Genomic DNA, 16,695 nt, shown 5'->3' with positions numbered 1-16,695 from the left:
GTATTGAAAGCCACTGTCGCAGCCTTCGCGGCCTCTTGGTCTGTGGGGCTCTGCCATTGCTGGCCCCTGGACAGTAGAGGAACCTCTCAGGTTGGGAGCTCGGCGTCCTGGGGCCTGGATGGCCGAATTCAGCCTGTGCGACCCTGAGTCCTAGCAGATGAGCTAGAGCAGAGCTCAGGCCCTCCTCAGAGTAGTCACCAACTTCTGCCCCCGTTTTTTTTTTTTTTTAAGATTTTATTTATTTATTCATGAGAGACACACACACACACACAGAGAGGCAGAGACACAGGCAGAGGGAGAAGCAGGCTCCATGCAGGGAGCCTGACGCGGGACTCGATACTGGGTCTCCAGGATCAGGCCCTGGGCTGAAGGCTGCGCTAAACCGCTGAGCCACCCTGGCTGCCCAGCCCCCTCCCACCCCCCCAACCCCCAACCCCCCACCCTGGTTTGGTCTTGAGGCATCATCCCTCTCCTGTGGCTTTGTCTCCTACCCCTTAACTCAGAATATTCAGAGTCCTTGGAGGTTAGGTCCTCTGTGTCTATGATGCTAGGGTGTTTGGAAGACTCCATATTTGGGAACTGAAACCTCCAGCACTGTATGGGTTAAGACAATAGAAGCTCAACTGGGGGTGGTATGGACTCTCTTTCGAATGGGGAGGGGGCGCTGCCAGAGGAGGCACAGGAGACAGGAGAGGGGGGTCATGGGGAGGAGTGAAGCACTCAGGAGAGTCCAATGCGAGAAGCAGTGCTAGCAATTTATTGTGACAGATATGCCCATAGGCCTGAAGTGCCTTCCCAGGATGCACCTGTTTTTCCCAAATCCAAAGGGGTCTACTATATGGTCACGCAGTTATGCTTTAGAAGTCGGGAGGAATTCTCCCAGGGGATCACCAGGATCTCGAAGTCACAGCGCAGCTTCTGCAGGGAGAGCAAGGAGAGGATGGGTAAGTCTGGGCCCAAGGCATGACTCCTCGCAACTGCCACCCTCAGCCTGTGACACTCTCCTCTGGGGTGTGAGAGGAACAGTCACTATTGGCCCAAAGGGACAAGGAGCCAAATGGCCAGGACTACATCCCAGATCTTTTTTTTTTTTTTTTAGATTTTTTTTTTTTTTAATTCATGAGAGAGAGAGAGAGAGAGAGAGGCGCAGAGACACAGGCAAAGGGAGAAGCAGGCTCCATGCGGGGAGCCCAACGTGGGATTCAATCTCGGGTCTCCAGAACCAGAATCATGCCCTGGAGTGAAGGCGGCACAAAACCGCTGAGCCATCCCGGGCTGCTCCTAGATCCCAGATCTTTCTAGCCCAGTCCAGTGAGACAAGCCCCAATCTCTTTCTCTCTGCACCGCACCCTGGCCTGGAGGTTGAGTCATCCAGAAGGCAGGGACAGGTTCCACCAGGTTCAGCCTGGCCAGACAGACCAGTTCAGGCTGGACAACCTAGGGTCTTGTTTGCTGGAAAGTGGGGTGCAGAACTATTACCTCCTCCTGTACTCCTGTGGCCAGGGGGCAGGTAGTGACATCTATGCGGTCTCCAGTGGCCATGTTCTTCCGACAGGCTGTACTCCCCAACTCAACAGTCAGGTAGTACTTGACGCCAGCCACCAGCTGGGGATGGAGGACAGGAGCAGGTCAGGGATTCTGGATGCCCTTGACCCGGACCTCTCACCTCTCTCCACATTCAGCACACTGGCCTGGGCCTCGGGATTCAGACCCTGGATGGGGAAGTTCTGGTGGGGATTCCTGGGAAGACAAGCAGAGGCCTGGGCCACGCAGGAAGCTGAGACCCAGGGGTGCAGGCATCCTGAAGCCCACTGCCCTATCTCCCTCACTCCCGTCTCCCCAATCCACCCCTCAGAGCAGGAGCACCTTGAGGCTAGCGAGCCGCTGTGTAAGTCAGGGCTAGATCCTATTGAAATATCGATGTGTTGTTCATAAATTTGTGGCATTAATTGAACTAAAAAAATACATTGTATTAAAGTGTCCTGAATACTCTCGTGTCATCCCTTTAACCTGGTCACCTGCGAATGCCGCACTGGTCTTGCCCTAGCCGGCGCCCCACCACCCCACCCCTCGCCCCTGTCCCACGCCCCCCCTCCTCCCCCCTGCACACCTGGCTCTGCGCCTTGAGGATGTTGGTGTCTCGGAAATAGTAGAGGCTGTTGCTGCCCATGTTGTAGCTGGCCACGGCCGCCTGCGCTGCCTTCTGCACCTGCGGGTCGCTGGGCGACAGGTCCACGCGTCCTCCGACCAAGTGGTTCCCAGGGCGGGCGCGGGCGTCGCGGAGCAGCGCCAGGAGGCAGAGGGCGAGCAGGCCCAGGCCCAGCGCCCGCGGAAGGCTCGGAGGCGCCATGGCCGGCAGTGCTGGGCCGGCGCGAGCTCCGCTTTTACCGGCTCGAGGCCCCGCCCGCCCCGCCCCGCGCCCCCGCGGCAGCAGCCGGAGGATTGCGGAGCCTGGGCGGTGTGCGAGGCCGACTTCCTCGCGCCTGGGGCAGCGGGGGGCCAGCAGGCCTGCCTGCCTTCCGGGACGTACCGGCTCACGTACCGGCTCGGTGAGTCCCTGGCCAGGGCCCACCACTCAGTTCAGGAGGCCGACGAGTATGAAATACAACTATCAGGGAGCCGTTACTGTTGCCACCATTCCTGGCCGTGGAACCTAGAAGAAATACTTAACCGCTCGCAGCCTCAGTTTTCCTCTCTGTAAAATGGGTCGTGTGAGGACTCAACAGGTAAAGTGCTTAGAGAAGGTCTGGTCCTCTAAAAACAGCAGGAGAGGAGACTGATGTGCTGAGCCGGGCGCTGTGTGACCCTCTTGGCCAGAAATGGAAATGAGTAATGTTTCTACTTTATGAAGAAACAGGAGGCAGAGGGGAGAACTGAATTGCCCAAAGACACCAGCTAGTGAATAGTAAATGACACTGGCTTTTGAGCCCAAGCAAATTCAAGTCTGTGCTCTCAAACCAGACTGAGCCCAAAGTTTGAGGATGGCCAGAGAGAAGGGTGTGTGTCACAGCAGCTCTGCCATTCCCTGACTGGTGACTTAAGACAGGTCCCTTGGCCTCCCAAGGTCTCACTGTGGTGAGGGAGGTGACAACTCTTACCTGCTAAGGTTATTCCAGCACTGGGCTACCCAGAGGTGAACTGTGCATGCTGGAGGTAGCAGCAAAATAGGCACAATGTGTTTTTCAGAAAAACAGGTTTAATAAACAGCACTGAAGTAGCTAACACGAGAAGAGTCTCAATCTTGGTGGACTTCTTGTTTTCGGGTTCATTGTAGCTTGTACTTTTAATCACATGTTGCTGAGGGGAGGTGGGACTTTTCTGCCCTGGGACACTGAGGCCTTGTCAGTACTTAAGGCCTCCAAGGATCCCGCTTGGGGCTTGGAAGAGGTAGTGGTTTACAATATCTGGCAAACGTTGGTAGCTATTACAATGATGAATATTCTAAGCAGGCATAATTCTGGGCCTCTCGGAATCCCAGGACCAGGAAGGGCAGTGATTTCCTCTTTGGGAGACCTGGCCCAGCTGCTCCCCACCCCCTCAGCCCAGCTGTGAAAACCAATCTGAGATTCCAAGATAGAGTCACAAGTTGCAGGCTCAGGTGTCTGCCTTAAAGGGACAGACCCCAGTTTGTGGGAGAGCTGGCTCAAGCTTGGCTTAATGAAGAGGCCAAGGCCAGGCAGAAACCCAACCTTAGAGAACCTGGGAGGGGGTAGAGTAAGAAGCTCAGGACCACTATGATACACGGGGCAGAGGAGGGAGAGGCAGCCTCCTGGGGCTCTCCCAGGCCTGCGTTGCCATTACTTGGAGCTCAGCCATGGCCACACTTAATCTCCAACAGCTCCCTGGAAAAGTAGCCAAGGCGTGGTCTCTGATTCAGCAAGGGCCAATGGGTCCCTAGCTCAGCTGCCCCCCCCCCCCCACCTGTCACTACTTCTCACTGGTGCAGGAGAATACCGCAGGTTGTACCACACCCAATGACCTCCAAAGACCTTTCACATGGGTCTATCACAAGCACTCTCAGGGAGTAAGCCTCAATTTCGTTTTTCAGGTGAAGGAAGTTAATCAGGTCAGGTCACTTGTCTAAGGTCACACACTAGGAGTGGTGTCTTGGTGGGCCAAGGGGGACTGGGAAGGAAAATCGACAATTACTGGACTTCTGATAACATGCCAGGCCTTGAACCAGGGCCTCCACACACACTCATCCTCATAACTGCTCAGCAGAAGCTGTTTTACTAGAGGGAAGGAGGGCTGACTTTTTTTTTTTTTTTTTTTTTTAGATTTATTTATTTGGAGTTGGGGGGCAGAGAGAGGGGGAGAGAGTCTTAAGCCGACTCTGTGCTAAGTGCAGGGTGAGACATGGGGCACAACGTGGGGCTTGATCTCATGACCCCGAGATCACAACCTGAGCCAAAACCAAGAGTCAGACACTTAACCAACTGTACCACCCCGTGGGCTGACATTTAAATAACCTCCTACTAACATTCTGCTGGTCTCAGGTCTGCTTTCTCCGATATTCTAGGTCTTGGTCCTTTGTCCTGGAGGTTACGTTGGGACTGGATCTCTGAAGCCACGTTGTCACAAGGTACATTCTAGATGCCCTGTCTCCTGCTGTTCTAGGACTGAACCAGGAACTTGTGTGGGATGCATTAAGGGGCCAAGATAAGGGGTTTCAACTTAACGTGTCACAGACACTGCTGAGCCCCAAGCGAGAGGTAAGAAAGCAGGCTCTAGCCCCTTCAGGGACAAAGCCTGTGGGCGAGGCAGAGAAGAGCCCACAGGGAGGAAGCAGAACAGGCAGCACGTCCCACGGCTTCTGCTGGGTGGTTCATGCCAGAACCATGAGAGTCAAAACCTGACAACCAGCATGGGCAGGAGCCATCAGAAGGGTGTTGTGGAGGAGGAGGGAGCCTCCATCACCTCCCAGAGCATCAGCAACAATCTGGCAGTATCAGGACTGAGGTAGGGGAAGACCATGGCCCTGCCAAGCTCCTGCCTAAGCACACCAGGCCTGTATGACAGTGTCACAACACAAAGGGTCAAGGCTGAGGGGACTCTGAGGTGACCCTGGACCCATCTGGGAGAGTATCAGAAACATAGCCTGAAACTCTAGGGACAGACAGCCTGAATTCCCAGCTCAGTCTGGGAGTCAGGCTGGCACCCTCCCACTAAGTAACACAAGCTGAACCTTACTCTGGCCACTTGGCACCCTTCCAGGGTGGCTGCTCACTTTCCAGACCCAGATCTGAACTGAACCCTCATGATTTCCAACTAATCACATAATTGCTCTATTCCTGGGGCTTTACTTTTGGTTTCCTTATAGTCTTCTACTATTCTGAGATGTAGCTAGTATACAGAAAAGCACACAGAACATATATTCAGTTAACACATAGTCAATGCCTGTATTACCACCACACAGATAAAGACATGGAAACTGCCACCCTCACCCCAAGCCTCCCCATTCCTCACACCTGCCTCCTTCCCGCGAAGGTAACTAATACCACTTCTTTCTACTATTGATTTTTGCAATAAGGATTTTCTTTTTCTAGTTTTACCATCTATATAGAGATTACTGAGCAAGAATCCACTTAACTTTATGTGAATGGAATCACACAATTTGACGTTTTTTTGTTGGCTCAGCATTGAAATTCACCTGTCATTTGTTCGTTGTCACTGGTATGGACAGCCATTAGAGTCGGTCCAGTTGGGGGCTGTTATAAACAAAGTCGCTGTGAACACGAATTTAGGTGCAGGTATGCAGAATGTCCTTTGAAACAGCTCCAGGAGTAGAATTGCCAGGTCACAGGATGGGTCCTATCTTCAGCTTCACTAGAAAATGCCTGTTTTCCCCAAAAGTTCAGATCAATTTCTACTCCCACCAGATGGATGTCAGACACTCTTGCTCCATTCCATCAGCACTTGGTATTGTTTGACTTTAGAATTTTTGCCAGTGAGTGTATAATGGCATCTCATTTGCATTTCAGACTACTACTGTGCCTGAGCACTTTTTCACAAGCTTATTCACCATTTGGACATTCCTCTCATGGCTGCTTTACAGGCCTTTTTCTCTATTGTGTTATCTGCTTTGTCTTTATCATAGTCATGTTCTCTGGATGCAGTCTTGTGTTAAGTGTGTTGCAAATGTTCTTTCCTACCCTGGGTTTACATCACTACTCTCTTTGTGGTATCTTTATTTTTTATTTAAGAATTTTATTTATTTGAGAGTGAGAAAGCATGAACAGGGGGAGGGGCAGAGGAACAAGTAGGCTCCCCGCTGAGTGGGGAGCCCAATGTGGGGGCTCGATCCCAGGACCCTGCAATCATGACCTGAGCCAAATGCAGATGCTTAACCAGCTGAGCCACCCAGGCACCCTTCTTCATGGTATCTTTAGGCAAACAAAGTTTCTATAAACGGAAGTGAGTTTATCAACTTTTCCTTAATTTCTCCCTACCCTGAGGTCATGAGAACCTTCTCGTAGTATCCCAATTTTTGCACTTAATACTTGTTATTCTCTCCTCACCAGACTGTAAGCCCTCTGAGGAAAATTCTGTAAGCAAGTAGTTCTCAATGATGCTCCGCAGAACGAATGAACTCTAAGCAGGGCTAGGTGCTATACAGCTAGCATTTCATACAATCCTTACAACCTCATTTTCCAAGTGGGGAAACTGAGGCTCGGAGAGGCCAAGTGACATGACCAGGGAACAAAGGGCCCTCAGGTACATGGGTTTTGAGTTACATTTTAAGAACCAACCTGACTCCTTCCTAGCAGTAAGTCCACGGTCATATTACTCAGTCTTTCCGAGCCTCTGGTTTCCTCACCTATAAAAGAGAAAACAACTACTTATTACTGTGGGAGAAAAAATTTTGCAAAGATCTTAGCTGTGGACCTGGCTCGTACTAAGAGTTCAACAAAGACCAGGACAAAAACGTACCCAACTAACTCAGGCCCCTACAACTGTGATGTCTTATGTTTTTTCTGCCTCCCTAAGAGGACCAGCCAGACGACCAGAGCCCTGCCCACTTCTCCTAGAGGCCAGGAGAGTATATGATGATTGGCAGACAAACTCTAACCCACATTTGATCCACCCTCTTCCTGGTATTCCTGACTCCCACTGATTTTTCCACCAGGTGCTGCCTAGCCCAGCTGTTGACTCGGTTGGTATCTGGAATATCACAGCCCACCCAGATCCCAGGAAGGGATCAACCCACACTCTTTGCCAGATTACTAAGGAACACTCCAAGGCACCTGCCTGAGGCCCACATGGCTGCCCTCCGGAGTGGGAAGGAAGCTGGCAGTTTCGATCTGTACTGATAAAGGAGTGTGGCAGACCCGGTCAGTCCCTGGGGAAGTCCCAGCCCACCTGCTTTTGAACACATGAAGCCCAGTCATGAAGGCCACTGACTTTATTGATTTAAAAAACCTTACAAGGACAGTGACTGTTCTGCCAAAAAAGGAGCCAAATAGCATAAAACAGACCAGACTAGTGGGGGTGGGGGTGAGGGAAGGGCCAGGAACTCACTCGGTAAAGCTGATAATTGTTGACATGAAACTGGCAGGGGGAAGGAGTGGGGAGATGCATGCAAGAGTGAGAATTTCAAAAAAGTTGAAATGGTGAGAGGAAGAGAACTCCCAAAGACCTTGAAGTACATCAGAAGTGAGTACAACAATAGCAATCTCTTCCTTTGTAGAGGACAGGGGAGGAGTTCCCACGCGGCTGCAAACTCGGGAGACTCCATGCTGGGGCTTGGGACTGGGGGCTATCCAGAGAGCCTCACAAGAAGGCATCGCACCACTCTCGAAGGCACCCGAAGCAGTCCCGGGACTGCTTAGCATTGGCACCACATGTGTCCTTCAGCCATTCCCGGAAGAGATCTTCATCTTTCTTTAGCACCAGAAACTGGCCAAGGACCACATAGGCCTGCAAACGGGGAAAGGGCATGCTGCTAAGTTCCATGGGACCAAGAAAGAACAAAGCCACTTTTGTGGCATCCAAAGCACATGAGCCTAGGAAGTGGGCAAGCTGTGGCTATCTCCTCAGGCCACCCTCAACATCTACTCTCACTTTCCTCACCCACAAAGTGAGGCCACCCTCACCCCCATCCCCCAGGTGCATGCTGCCACCCACACCTTGTCAAAGCCCCTTTCCTCCAGCTTCTTGCCCAAGACTTCACCAATCCCAGCCAGGCTCCCCACTGGCTTTTCCCCCATGGGCTCCGCCACGAAGTCTCGGTGCTTTTGGGAGGTTGTCATCTTGATCAGCTTAATCTGGGAATCCCAAGAAAAGGTAAGTTAGGGCTGCAAACCAGGTACTCCCAAGGGCCCAGTGACAATGTTACTTATATTAAGTGAAAGCTAATCCAGCCATTACGGCGGCTCACTCAGATCTCCTCGGTTCATGGGTAAGAGAACTGAGGTCCAAGAAGAGCCTTTTTCCCGCTGGGCAAAAGAATGGTTCTCTGTGGGAACCGGGTTCTCGTCCAGCCCCAGGGGAAAAACTAGCCCGCCCTCACAGGTGGCGCACGCGGGGCAGCGGGAAGATTCCCAGTCGGTAGCCTGGGTCCTCCTTGAGGCTGTCACTCCCTTTGTGACCTTGGCGGGCTAAGAAGGGAGCAAATGAAGGGTCTCTCGGTCCCACGCGCCCGCACGCACCGCTCCCAGAACGAGGGCACTAACCCAAAAGCGTGCACGCGCTCCTGCAGCCCCGCGGGCCCGCACTCCCCGCCCCCCGCCCGCCGGCCCCGCCCCCTCCACGCGCCGCCGCGCCGCGCCGCGCCCCGCCCTCTCCCCGCACGGCAGCCGGGCCGGCTCCGAGGGCGCTTCCTCTGGCGGGCTTCTCGGCTAAGGCCCCTCTCCTCCCCTCCTCCCCGCACCCCCTCCCGCGTCCAGCTCGGGCCCTGCTCCGCGGCGAACGCTCACCAGCAGCTCCGGCTCCCGTAACGGCTCCTACCGCCACCCGGCTGCTCCCACCGATATCTCAAACTCACTAGAACTTTCTTCCACTTCCGCTTCCGGGTCGTCTGTAGAGCCGCTTTTAAAAAAACTCCTCTGGGCACTTCTAGCCGCGTAGAGCCATAGAGAGAAGCGCTGCCGACCTCAGCGGCGCCCTTCCTAGGCACCGCTTGCGGGTTGCCTCGCGGGAAGCCCAGCTGCCTTATGTGGTCTCGCCTCTCGGGCAGCCTGTCCGGTCTCAGGGACCTGAGGCCTTGGAGAAAATTCCATTCCCCGCTGCGCGGCATCGGGAACTCAAGAACTTAACCTTGGCCGACCCGGAGGTGGGAAGAGTTAGAGAGACGGACCAGGCGGGGAGGGCGGCTGGTGAGCTTCCGCGATAGCCCCGGAAGTACGGTGTTCGGAAGGGTCCGACTCTAGAGCGCCTGTGGTCACCCGGCTAGGAGGAGTCGGAAGCGCGGGCGACCTGAGTGTGCGTCTGCCTGCCGGCGGGCCCCTTCCCCGTGCCCTCGTTGGCTCAGCTACGAATTGAGTCGTGGGCGAGCCGCTCTCAGCGTCCAGTCTGGAGAACAAGGTCGTTCGGGCACCGCCCGTGGGAGACGAGGGCAGAGGGTAAGTGTCGGTCTCTGAGCGTCTTTCTTCCAGGATAGGGAAGGGGGTGGGCAGGGGACGGCAGCCAGAGGTCACACCTCGGAGTTTCCTTTGGGAACCGTCAGCCTTCATGGTGCCGGTCCTCGTCTTCTCGGTACCCACGTCAGAAACCTGGCAGTGGCCGCAGCCGAGCCGGCTTACCCGACTTTTGTTAACTCGTTCCTGGAGTGGACCATCGCGCTGTCTTCTCACTGGTTTTTGACCGTAGTGTGTTGATAAGCTGGGCATCTGTGTTACGTGGCTGTGCTACACATAGGATGTACGAATATGTTGAGGAATATACAGTTTATCTCACACTCCTTCCTGAGAGGTTTCCCCAATAACTTCTGTAGAACCTGGTATTCGGTTTCTGTGATTTTGCCAGTACTTGTGAGTTGTTTTTGTTTGCCATACACTGTTCTAAGTGCTCGGCTTGCATTATTTTATTCTACTAATTAGTGATTGGGTTTAACTATTATTTTTTCTCTGAAGCTAGTGAAGTTGAACAGCAAGGAAAGAGCCAAGGAAGGATTTGAATCCTAGTAATTAGATTTTATTTACTTACTTATTTTAAAGATTTTTATATATTTATTCATAAGAGAGAGAGAGGCAGAGGCAGAGACACAGGCAGAGGGAGAAGCAGGCTCCATGCAGGGATCCCGTCGTGGGATTCGATCCCAGGACTCCAGGATCACGCCCTGGGCCAAAGGCAGGCGCTAAACCGCTAAGCCACCCAGGGATCCCCCTAGTAATTAGGTTTTAGAGTTCATGTTTTTAACCAGGACACAGTCACTCCTTAGTAAAAAGGATCTCTCCATTTTCAGAACAATCCTGGGTTCTGAACTTGTCATCCAAGAAACTCAGGAGTTGACAGTCTCTGCGTCCCTCACTGCCCTGGGACAGGACCCAGCATGTCTCAGGCCACCAAGAGGAAGCATGTGGTGAAGGAGGTGCTGGGGGAGCACATGGTGCCCTCTGACCAGCAGCAGATTGTGAGGGTGAGTGGCATTGGGCACAAGCTGCTCTGCCTCCCCATCCCTCTACTCCTCTTGGGCCCTTGTGATGGGGGTAGAGTGTAGCACAGCTTACTGGGTATTTGAGCTGACTGATAAGGCTGATGAGTTCTTGGTCACTCTTGGACCAGGTACTCAGGACCCCAGGGAACAATCTGCATGAAGTGGAGACAGCCCAGGGGCAGCGCTTCCTGGTGAGCATGCCCTCCAAATACCGTAAGAACATCTGGATCAAGAGAGGTGAGAGAGGCAGCCTTCTAGGAGACAACTATTTCCTGAGAGCTTGGCTTTCCCCATTACAAGCTGGATCTATTATGTTTTTTCTCCTCTCTTACCTGCAGGGGACTTCCTCATTGTTGACCCTATTGAAGAGGGAGAGAAAGTGAAGGCTGAGATCTCCTTTGTGCTCTGCAAAGACCATGTACGCTCTCTACAGAAGGAAGGGCTCTGGTAGGGTAGTTCTTTTGGTCATTGGTTGCCTCATTTCTGGGGATACTGACTTCTAAGCTATGGAATTGGAGGAAGGAAGATCATAGCATCCCAGGCAGGGATAGCTGGAAACAGCTTTTTTGCTGATCCGTTTTTCTGTCCTTTCTTACCCTGGCTCTTCTCTTGGCACAGGCCTGAGGCCTTTTCAGAAGTGGCTGAGAAGCACAACAACAACAGGAACAGGTGAGAAACAAGCCTTATGATAAAAAACAGGGATTTAGGCTTTGGTACCTTGAGGGGAAAATAGAGACCTTCTTTCTTCCTATGTAGAGTCCCTGATGAGTGCTCCTAAATATGTGGATATGAGTACAGCTTGAAAGTGAGATGCCCCAGATTAAGATTGTGGCATTGCCACTTGTAAATGAATCATTTTAAGCAGGTTACTTGATCTCTTAAGCCTGGATTTCTTTGCCTGTAAAGTGGGAGCTTTGTGAGGATTAAAGGAGTTAATGCTTATAAAATTGCTTAGCATAATACTTGGTATATGGGGTGGGTCCACTGAGCATTAGTTCATGGTTGTAAAATCATTATTGTTAAATCCAGTAGTTCTAGCAAACTTTTGATATGGACTGGGAGGTATAGTCTTTAAAGAGCTTTTGTTGGCCATATGGTCCTCCTTTATGTGGGTCTCCTTGATTGCAGACCTATTTTTCCCAGAAGGCATTGGGTTAACCCTGTCCCTTTTCCCCCATGCAGACAGACTCAGCCAGAACTCCCTGCAGAGCCACAGTCATCAGGAGAAGAATCCAGCTCTGAAGATGATTCTGATCTCTTTGTTAACACCAACCGCAGACAATATTATGAGAGCGAGGAGGAGAGCGAAGAGGAGGAGGCAGCCTGAGTCCCTGGACCCATTTCTCCTCTTGCTCAGGGACGAGTACTTGGCTCCTCTGCGCTTGGACATTCTCAGGGTGCTCTGCAATTCTTCTCTATCCCCTCCCCCTGCACGGGGGACAAGACAGGGCCCCTCTCTGAACTGATCTTCTGCTCAAGGAGAATTAAACCCCTGGTGGGTAATGACTTGTGCTGGTGTCTGAGTGGCTCTTTGGAGGGAGGAGGGACTTGTGGTGAAGTTAAAAACTGCTCCTTGATGGGTCCCCCGGGTGCAGGTCCTAAATGGGTAAGAAATGGAAATGGCTGGAACCTTTCCTAGATTCTCTCTCTCATTGAGCACTCGTAAGCACCAGGGCCTGTGCTGTGCCTTCTGGCATGTATTTAATAATAACTGGGAGCAATCCCTCTGTATTGCATGCTTACAGTTAGTACTGACTCAGCCATTGAGGAACACAGCTCTAGGACCTAGTGCCCCCTGCCTCTAAGAGACACTCAGGATGAATTTCATAGTGCCTCGTAAGCTGCTTTTCCTGGCTTTCTAGTCACTGTGACTATAGGAGTGCCCACCTCCTTAAATGCTGTGTGCGTCCTCTGATTAGTGGCTTTTCTGTGGCTACTCAGACATCACTACCCAGCTCTCTTGCAAATTGTCATCCCTCTTTTTTTAAGCTTTTACCTCTGGCTATGTACTCCTTCTCCATTGTTGACATTGATCTTCTAATCACCGTTCAGACGTTGAACACTTTAACTCCCGGCTTAGAGTCTTCCACCCCTGTTTCCACCACCATTTTCTCCACCCCGTGGATGGGCCTATTCAGTCTCATCGGTGCCTACCTCATTGATCACTCCTTGCACCCCTGACGTTGATAGGAGTTGCCACTCCTCTTGAATTCAAATATCTGTAAAATCACCACCTCCTGGTTTTCGTGCTTACCTGCTCAACTCCCTCCTCTGTATCCTCAACCACAACCACAACCACCACCACCCCCACCCAGCCCCAACACACATTCTTACCTTTATTTTCCTATCTTCACTTCCCTTCCTTGTGCAACATTGATTCCACCTACACCTTCCACTCGCTTGTCTCCCTGCCGGTTCATCTAGTAAGATCTAACCCTGGCTAACCCAGCTGTTCACTTCTGTGCCTGTGTTCAAGTAAATGCTAGAGAAAACAGCCAACCTAACTCACTAGTTTTACCTTAAATTCATAATTACAAACCTCAGGTGGATGCTCAGCACTGCCTAGCAGATCTCTGGGATGTTGTACTTCAAAACTTGTATATTGTCTACCAATTCCCCCTTCCCCTGTTATGACCACATACTTCATTATGTGTCCTCATTACCCACCCTACAAATGTGCTCATGGATTGTCCTTTAACTCCCCCCCCCCCCCCCCCGCCATGTAATCCAGCGGGACTTAAAACTTTTCTCTTGTGCCCTGGAGCTTATCGTCTTGTTTAAGGACTTTATGTGAGTTTTGTTTTTTGCCATCCTCTCTACTGGATATGTTAGTGGCAGAGGTGCTATAGAATCTCCTGTCTGAAACAATCTGAAAGGCCTGTCACTGATTCCACATCGTCTCCAGCTACTGGTTCATTTATCTGTTCCTTGCTCACTTTACCTTATTTTATCTTAGTGGAGCTTTAAATATATACATGTCTATATATTTGTATGTATGTGTATATATACAAAAAATAAACTTCAGATGAGTTAAGGATATGTATGTGTGTGTGTATATCTAACTTGTCTGAAATTTATTTTTTATGGGAGGCAACTTTTTTTTTCCTAAAGGGGTAGTCATTTGTCTCTATACCATCTGTTGAATGGGTCATTCTTTACTCAGATTTAAAATACCTTTTTAAAATAAACTGAATTCTTGCATACATGTGGGTCTCTTTCTGGAGTTTCTCATCTGTTGATGTATGTGCACATACCACATTTTATGGCGTTACTTAATCTATCTCCCTCATTCTGGCCCACTCTTCCTTGAAAATTTCCTGTTTTTTCTTACATAACTTTAGAAGGAACTTGGCAATTTGCATTTAAAAATCCTTTTGAGATTTTCATCAGGGTTTTAAATCCCATAGCTTGATATGCAGAAAAATACTATCTTAACAGTTTTGAATTTTCCTACCAGAAATGGGGTATGTACTTGCTTTTATAAGTTTGTCTTCATGTGGGTCCTTTACATTTCTGGTTCAATTTAGTCCTGGGAATTTTAGAGTTACTTGTTATGAGTGGGATCTTTTGAAATTACATTTCTGCCCATCACTGGCATTTAGGGAAAACTGTCCATCCTTGCTCACCTAGTTGAGCTAATTAAATTCTTTTGTTCTCATAGTTTTTCAGTTGATCCTCTTGACTTTCTGGGAGGTCCAAGTATGTTCTCCTAGTGGTAGCTTTATCCTTTACACTTGTTTCTTTTTAGGGTCACAGAGGTCAGGGCCTCCGGTATAATGTTGGGTGGTACCCTCGTTTTTCTCCCAGTGGGAACTGTTCCCATAAGTCACGTAACACAATTCTTGCATTAGGTGTCTGGTAGATAACCTCCATTAGGCTAAAAATGTTTCCCTCTGTTCCCAGCTTACTGAAGGCTTTTCCCCTTTATTTAATAGCAATGATTTTGATGTCTATTGAGATAACCAAAAGATTTCGTTTTATTATTGAGCTGCTTCTCATGAACAGACTTTCTCATGCTGAGCTGTCCTTGCAATTTCATATAAGCTCCACTTAGAGTGTTTATTTCTTTAGGATTTTAATATTTATTTCTGGGCCAATTTTACTTCTTATTTTAATGATTTCCCTGTCCCAATTTGGTATAGCCCTATGCTATCCTTGTAGAATGGATTTGAAGACATTTAATCTATTTCTTTGTTCTTAAATAATTTGTAGAAGGGGTTTTTTGTTGCTTAAAGTTTGGTAGGCTTTATTTATAAAAACATCTGTGTTTGGTTCCTTTTTAAGGGGTAGATACTTGACTGCCTTTTTTTCTAAGATTTTATTTATTCATGAGAGACAGAGAGGTAGAGACATAGGCAGAGGGAGAAGCAGGCTCCATGTAGGTAGCCCGATGCGGGACCCGATCCCAGGACTCCAGGATCACACCCTGAACTGAGCTACCCAGGTGTCCCAGGACTTTCTTAATTTGTAAGCGTCAAAATCTAACTCCACCTAGCAGAAGCAAACCAGGGCTCATTGACCATAAGTCTAAGAGAACAGCTGTAAGAAGAGCTGATCCAGGGCGAGCATGATTTCGTCAGGGCTCCCTCTCATTTGTTCCTTGGATTATCTCTGCTTCTGTAGGTGGACCAATCTCTCCCTACCATTGTATTCTGCAGGAAGCTTCAGTTTACATTCAGTCCTTATAAGCAAAGAGGTCCTTTGTGAGCATCTGTGTATGTCACGGAAGACCATTTGGTCATCTTGGGTCACTGACCCCCTTCTGAGTGAGTACTGTGACCAGGACTTGAATAGGGAGGATGGGTGAGAGGCAAGATGAGCCAAGCCTAATCTGTACACACAACATGTGCTTCCCATGGAATAGAGCAGTTCTTTAACCAAAATAAGGGGACAGCCTCTTTTTTTTTTTTTTTTTAAGATTTTATATATATATTTATTCATTCATTCATGAAAGACAGAGAGAGAGAGAGAGAGAGAGGCAGAGACACAGGCAGAGGGAGAAGCAGGCTCCATGCAGGGAGCCCGATGTGGGACTTGATCCCGGGACTCCAGGATCACGCCCTGGGCCAAAGGCAAACACTAAACCTCTGAGCCACCCCGGGATCCCCCAGGGACAACCTTTTGATAAAACCAACAGACATTTGTCCTTTATTCTGTGTATTTTCTTTGACTAATTTTGCAAGATGTTTCTCTACATTATTGGGTGTTTCCTTCTACTTCTTTGCTCATTTCTACCTTATTGAGCCATATGCTTAATTTCAGTCTTGTTTTCTAACATTTTTATGGCTACAAGTTTTCCTCTAAGTACTCCTTTGACTGTTACCCACTTGGTCATGTGATTGTGTGATTTTTTTTTTTTTTTTTTGGCACTGTATCTGTAAACCTGGCCTTAGATTTTTCTTTAGCCCTCAGTGATTGTGTGGTTTACCTAATAGCCCCTGTTTTCCCCCTAAAACCCTTTCATCTCCACTTCTCCATCTCTCTCTCTCTTTTAAAGATTTTATTTAGGGGCAGCCCCGGTGGCTCAGCAGTTTAGTGCCACCTTCAGCCCAGGGCCTGATCCTGGAGACCCGGGATTGAGTCCCATGTCGGGTTCCCTGCATGGGGCCTGCTTCTCCCTCTGCCTGTGTCTCTGCCTCTCTCTCTCTCTGTGTGTGTGTGTGTCTCTCATGAATAAATAAATAAAATCCTTTAAAAACTTAATAAATAAATAAATATTTTACTTATTCATGAGAGACAGAGAGAAACCGGCTCCCCAGGGGGAGCCTGATGTGGGACTTGATCCTGAAACTCAGGGATTACGACTGAGCCACCCAGGTGGTCCCTCCACTTCTCGGTCTCTTTTTTTTTTTTAAATGATAGTCCTAGAGAGAGAGGCAGAGACACAGGCAGAGGGAGAAGCAGGCTCCATGCACCGGGAGCCCGACGTGGGATTCGATCCCGGGTCTCCAGGATCGCGCCCTAGGCCAAAGGCAGGCGCCAAACCGCTGCGCCACCCAGGGATCTCCACTTCTCTGTCTCTTATTGGCCATTTAGCTCCTGTGGGTTGGAGCTAAGAATCCTGTTGGAGGTAGAGTCCTTATGTTCTGCATAGTACTTAT

The 16,695-nt window shown here is 49.9% G+C and overlaps 3 protein-coding genes and 1 long non-coding RNA gene across 5 annotated transcripts; 2 read left to right on the top strand and 2 right to left on the bottom strand.

The window, feature by feature from the left end:
• Positions 1–734: 734 nt before the first annotated feature.
• CST6 (cystatin E/M) lies at positions 735–2,381 on the bottom strand. Its single transcript, XM_072789962.1, has 3 exons — positions 2,111–2,381; positions 1,480–1,605; positions 735–918 (listed from the first exon to the last, which is right to left on the bottom strand). Exons 1-3 carry the CDS (start codon positions 2,348–2,350, stop codon positions 835–837), a joined length of 450 nt encoding a protein of 149 aa, XP_072646063.1. The 5' UTR covers positions 2,351–2,381; the 3' UTR covers positions 735–834.
• Positions 2,382–2,588: 207 nt separating this feature from the next.
• LOC140612462 (uncharacterized) lies at positions 2,589–7,264 on the top strand. The gene is made up of 3 exons (XR_012013663.1): positions 2,589–2,726; positions 4,520–4,582; positions 7,127–7,264. It is a non-coding gene; the product is annotated as an uncharacterized lncRNA (long non-coding RNA).
• Positions 7,265–7,387: 123 nt separating this feature from the next.
• BANF1 (barrier to autointegration nuclear assembly factor 1) lies at positions 7,388–9,262 on the bottom strand. Of its 2 annotated transcripts, none has more exons than XM_072789960.1 (3): positions 8,916–9,262; positions 8,127–8,264; positions 7,388–7,917 (listed from the first exon to the last, which is right to left on the bottom strand). In XM_072789960.1, the coding sequence occupies exons 2-3, from the start codon at positions 8,247–8,249 to the stop codon at positions 7,771–7,773; spliced, it is 270 nt and encodes an 89-aa protein (XP_072646061.1). In that variant the 5' UTR covers positions 8,250–8,264; positions 8,916–9,262; the 3' UTR covers positions 7,388–7,770. The 2 variants fall into 2 exon arrangements, with proteins under 2 accessions (XP_072646061.1, XP_072646060.1); XM_072789959.1 differs by having other exon boundaries at positions 8,984–9,253.
• Positions 9,021–12,100, top strand: EIF1AD (eukaryotic translation initiation factor 1A domain containing). The gene is made up of 6 exons (XM_072789961.1): positions 9,021–9,560; positions 10,403–10,576; positions 10,723–10,831; positions 10,933–11,041; positions 11,213–11,263; positions 11,777–12,100. Exons 2-6 carry the CDS (start codon positions 10,490–10,492, stop codon positions 11,919–11,921), a joined length of 501 nt encoding a protein of 166 aa, XP_072646062.1. The 5' UTR covers positions 9,021–9,560; positions 10,403–10,489; the 3' UTR covers positions 11,922–12,100.
• Positions 12,101–16,695: the final 4,595 nt, after the last annotated feature.

This window comes from Canis lupus, chromosome 21 (assembly GCF_048164855.1).
Source record: "Canis lupus baileyi chromosome 21, mCanLup2.hap1, whole genome shotgun sequence".
Lineage (NCBI taxonomy): Eukaryota > Metazoa > Chordata > Mammalia > Carnivora > Canidae > Canis > Canis lupus.
Note: the sequence above shows the minus strand (reverse complement) of the source record. Positions and strands in the feature narration are given on the sequence as shown.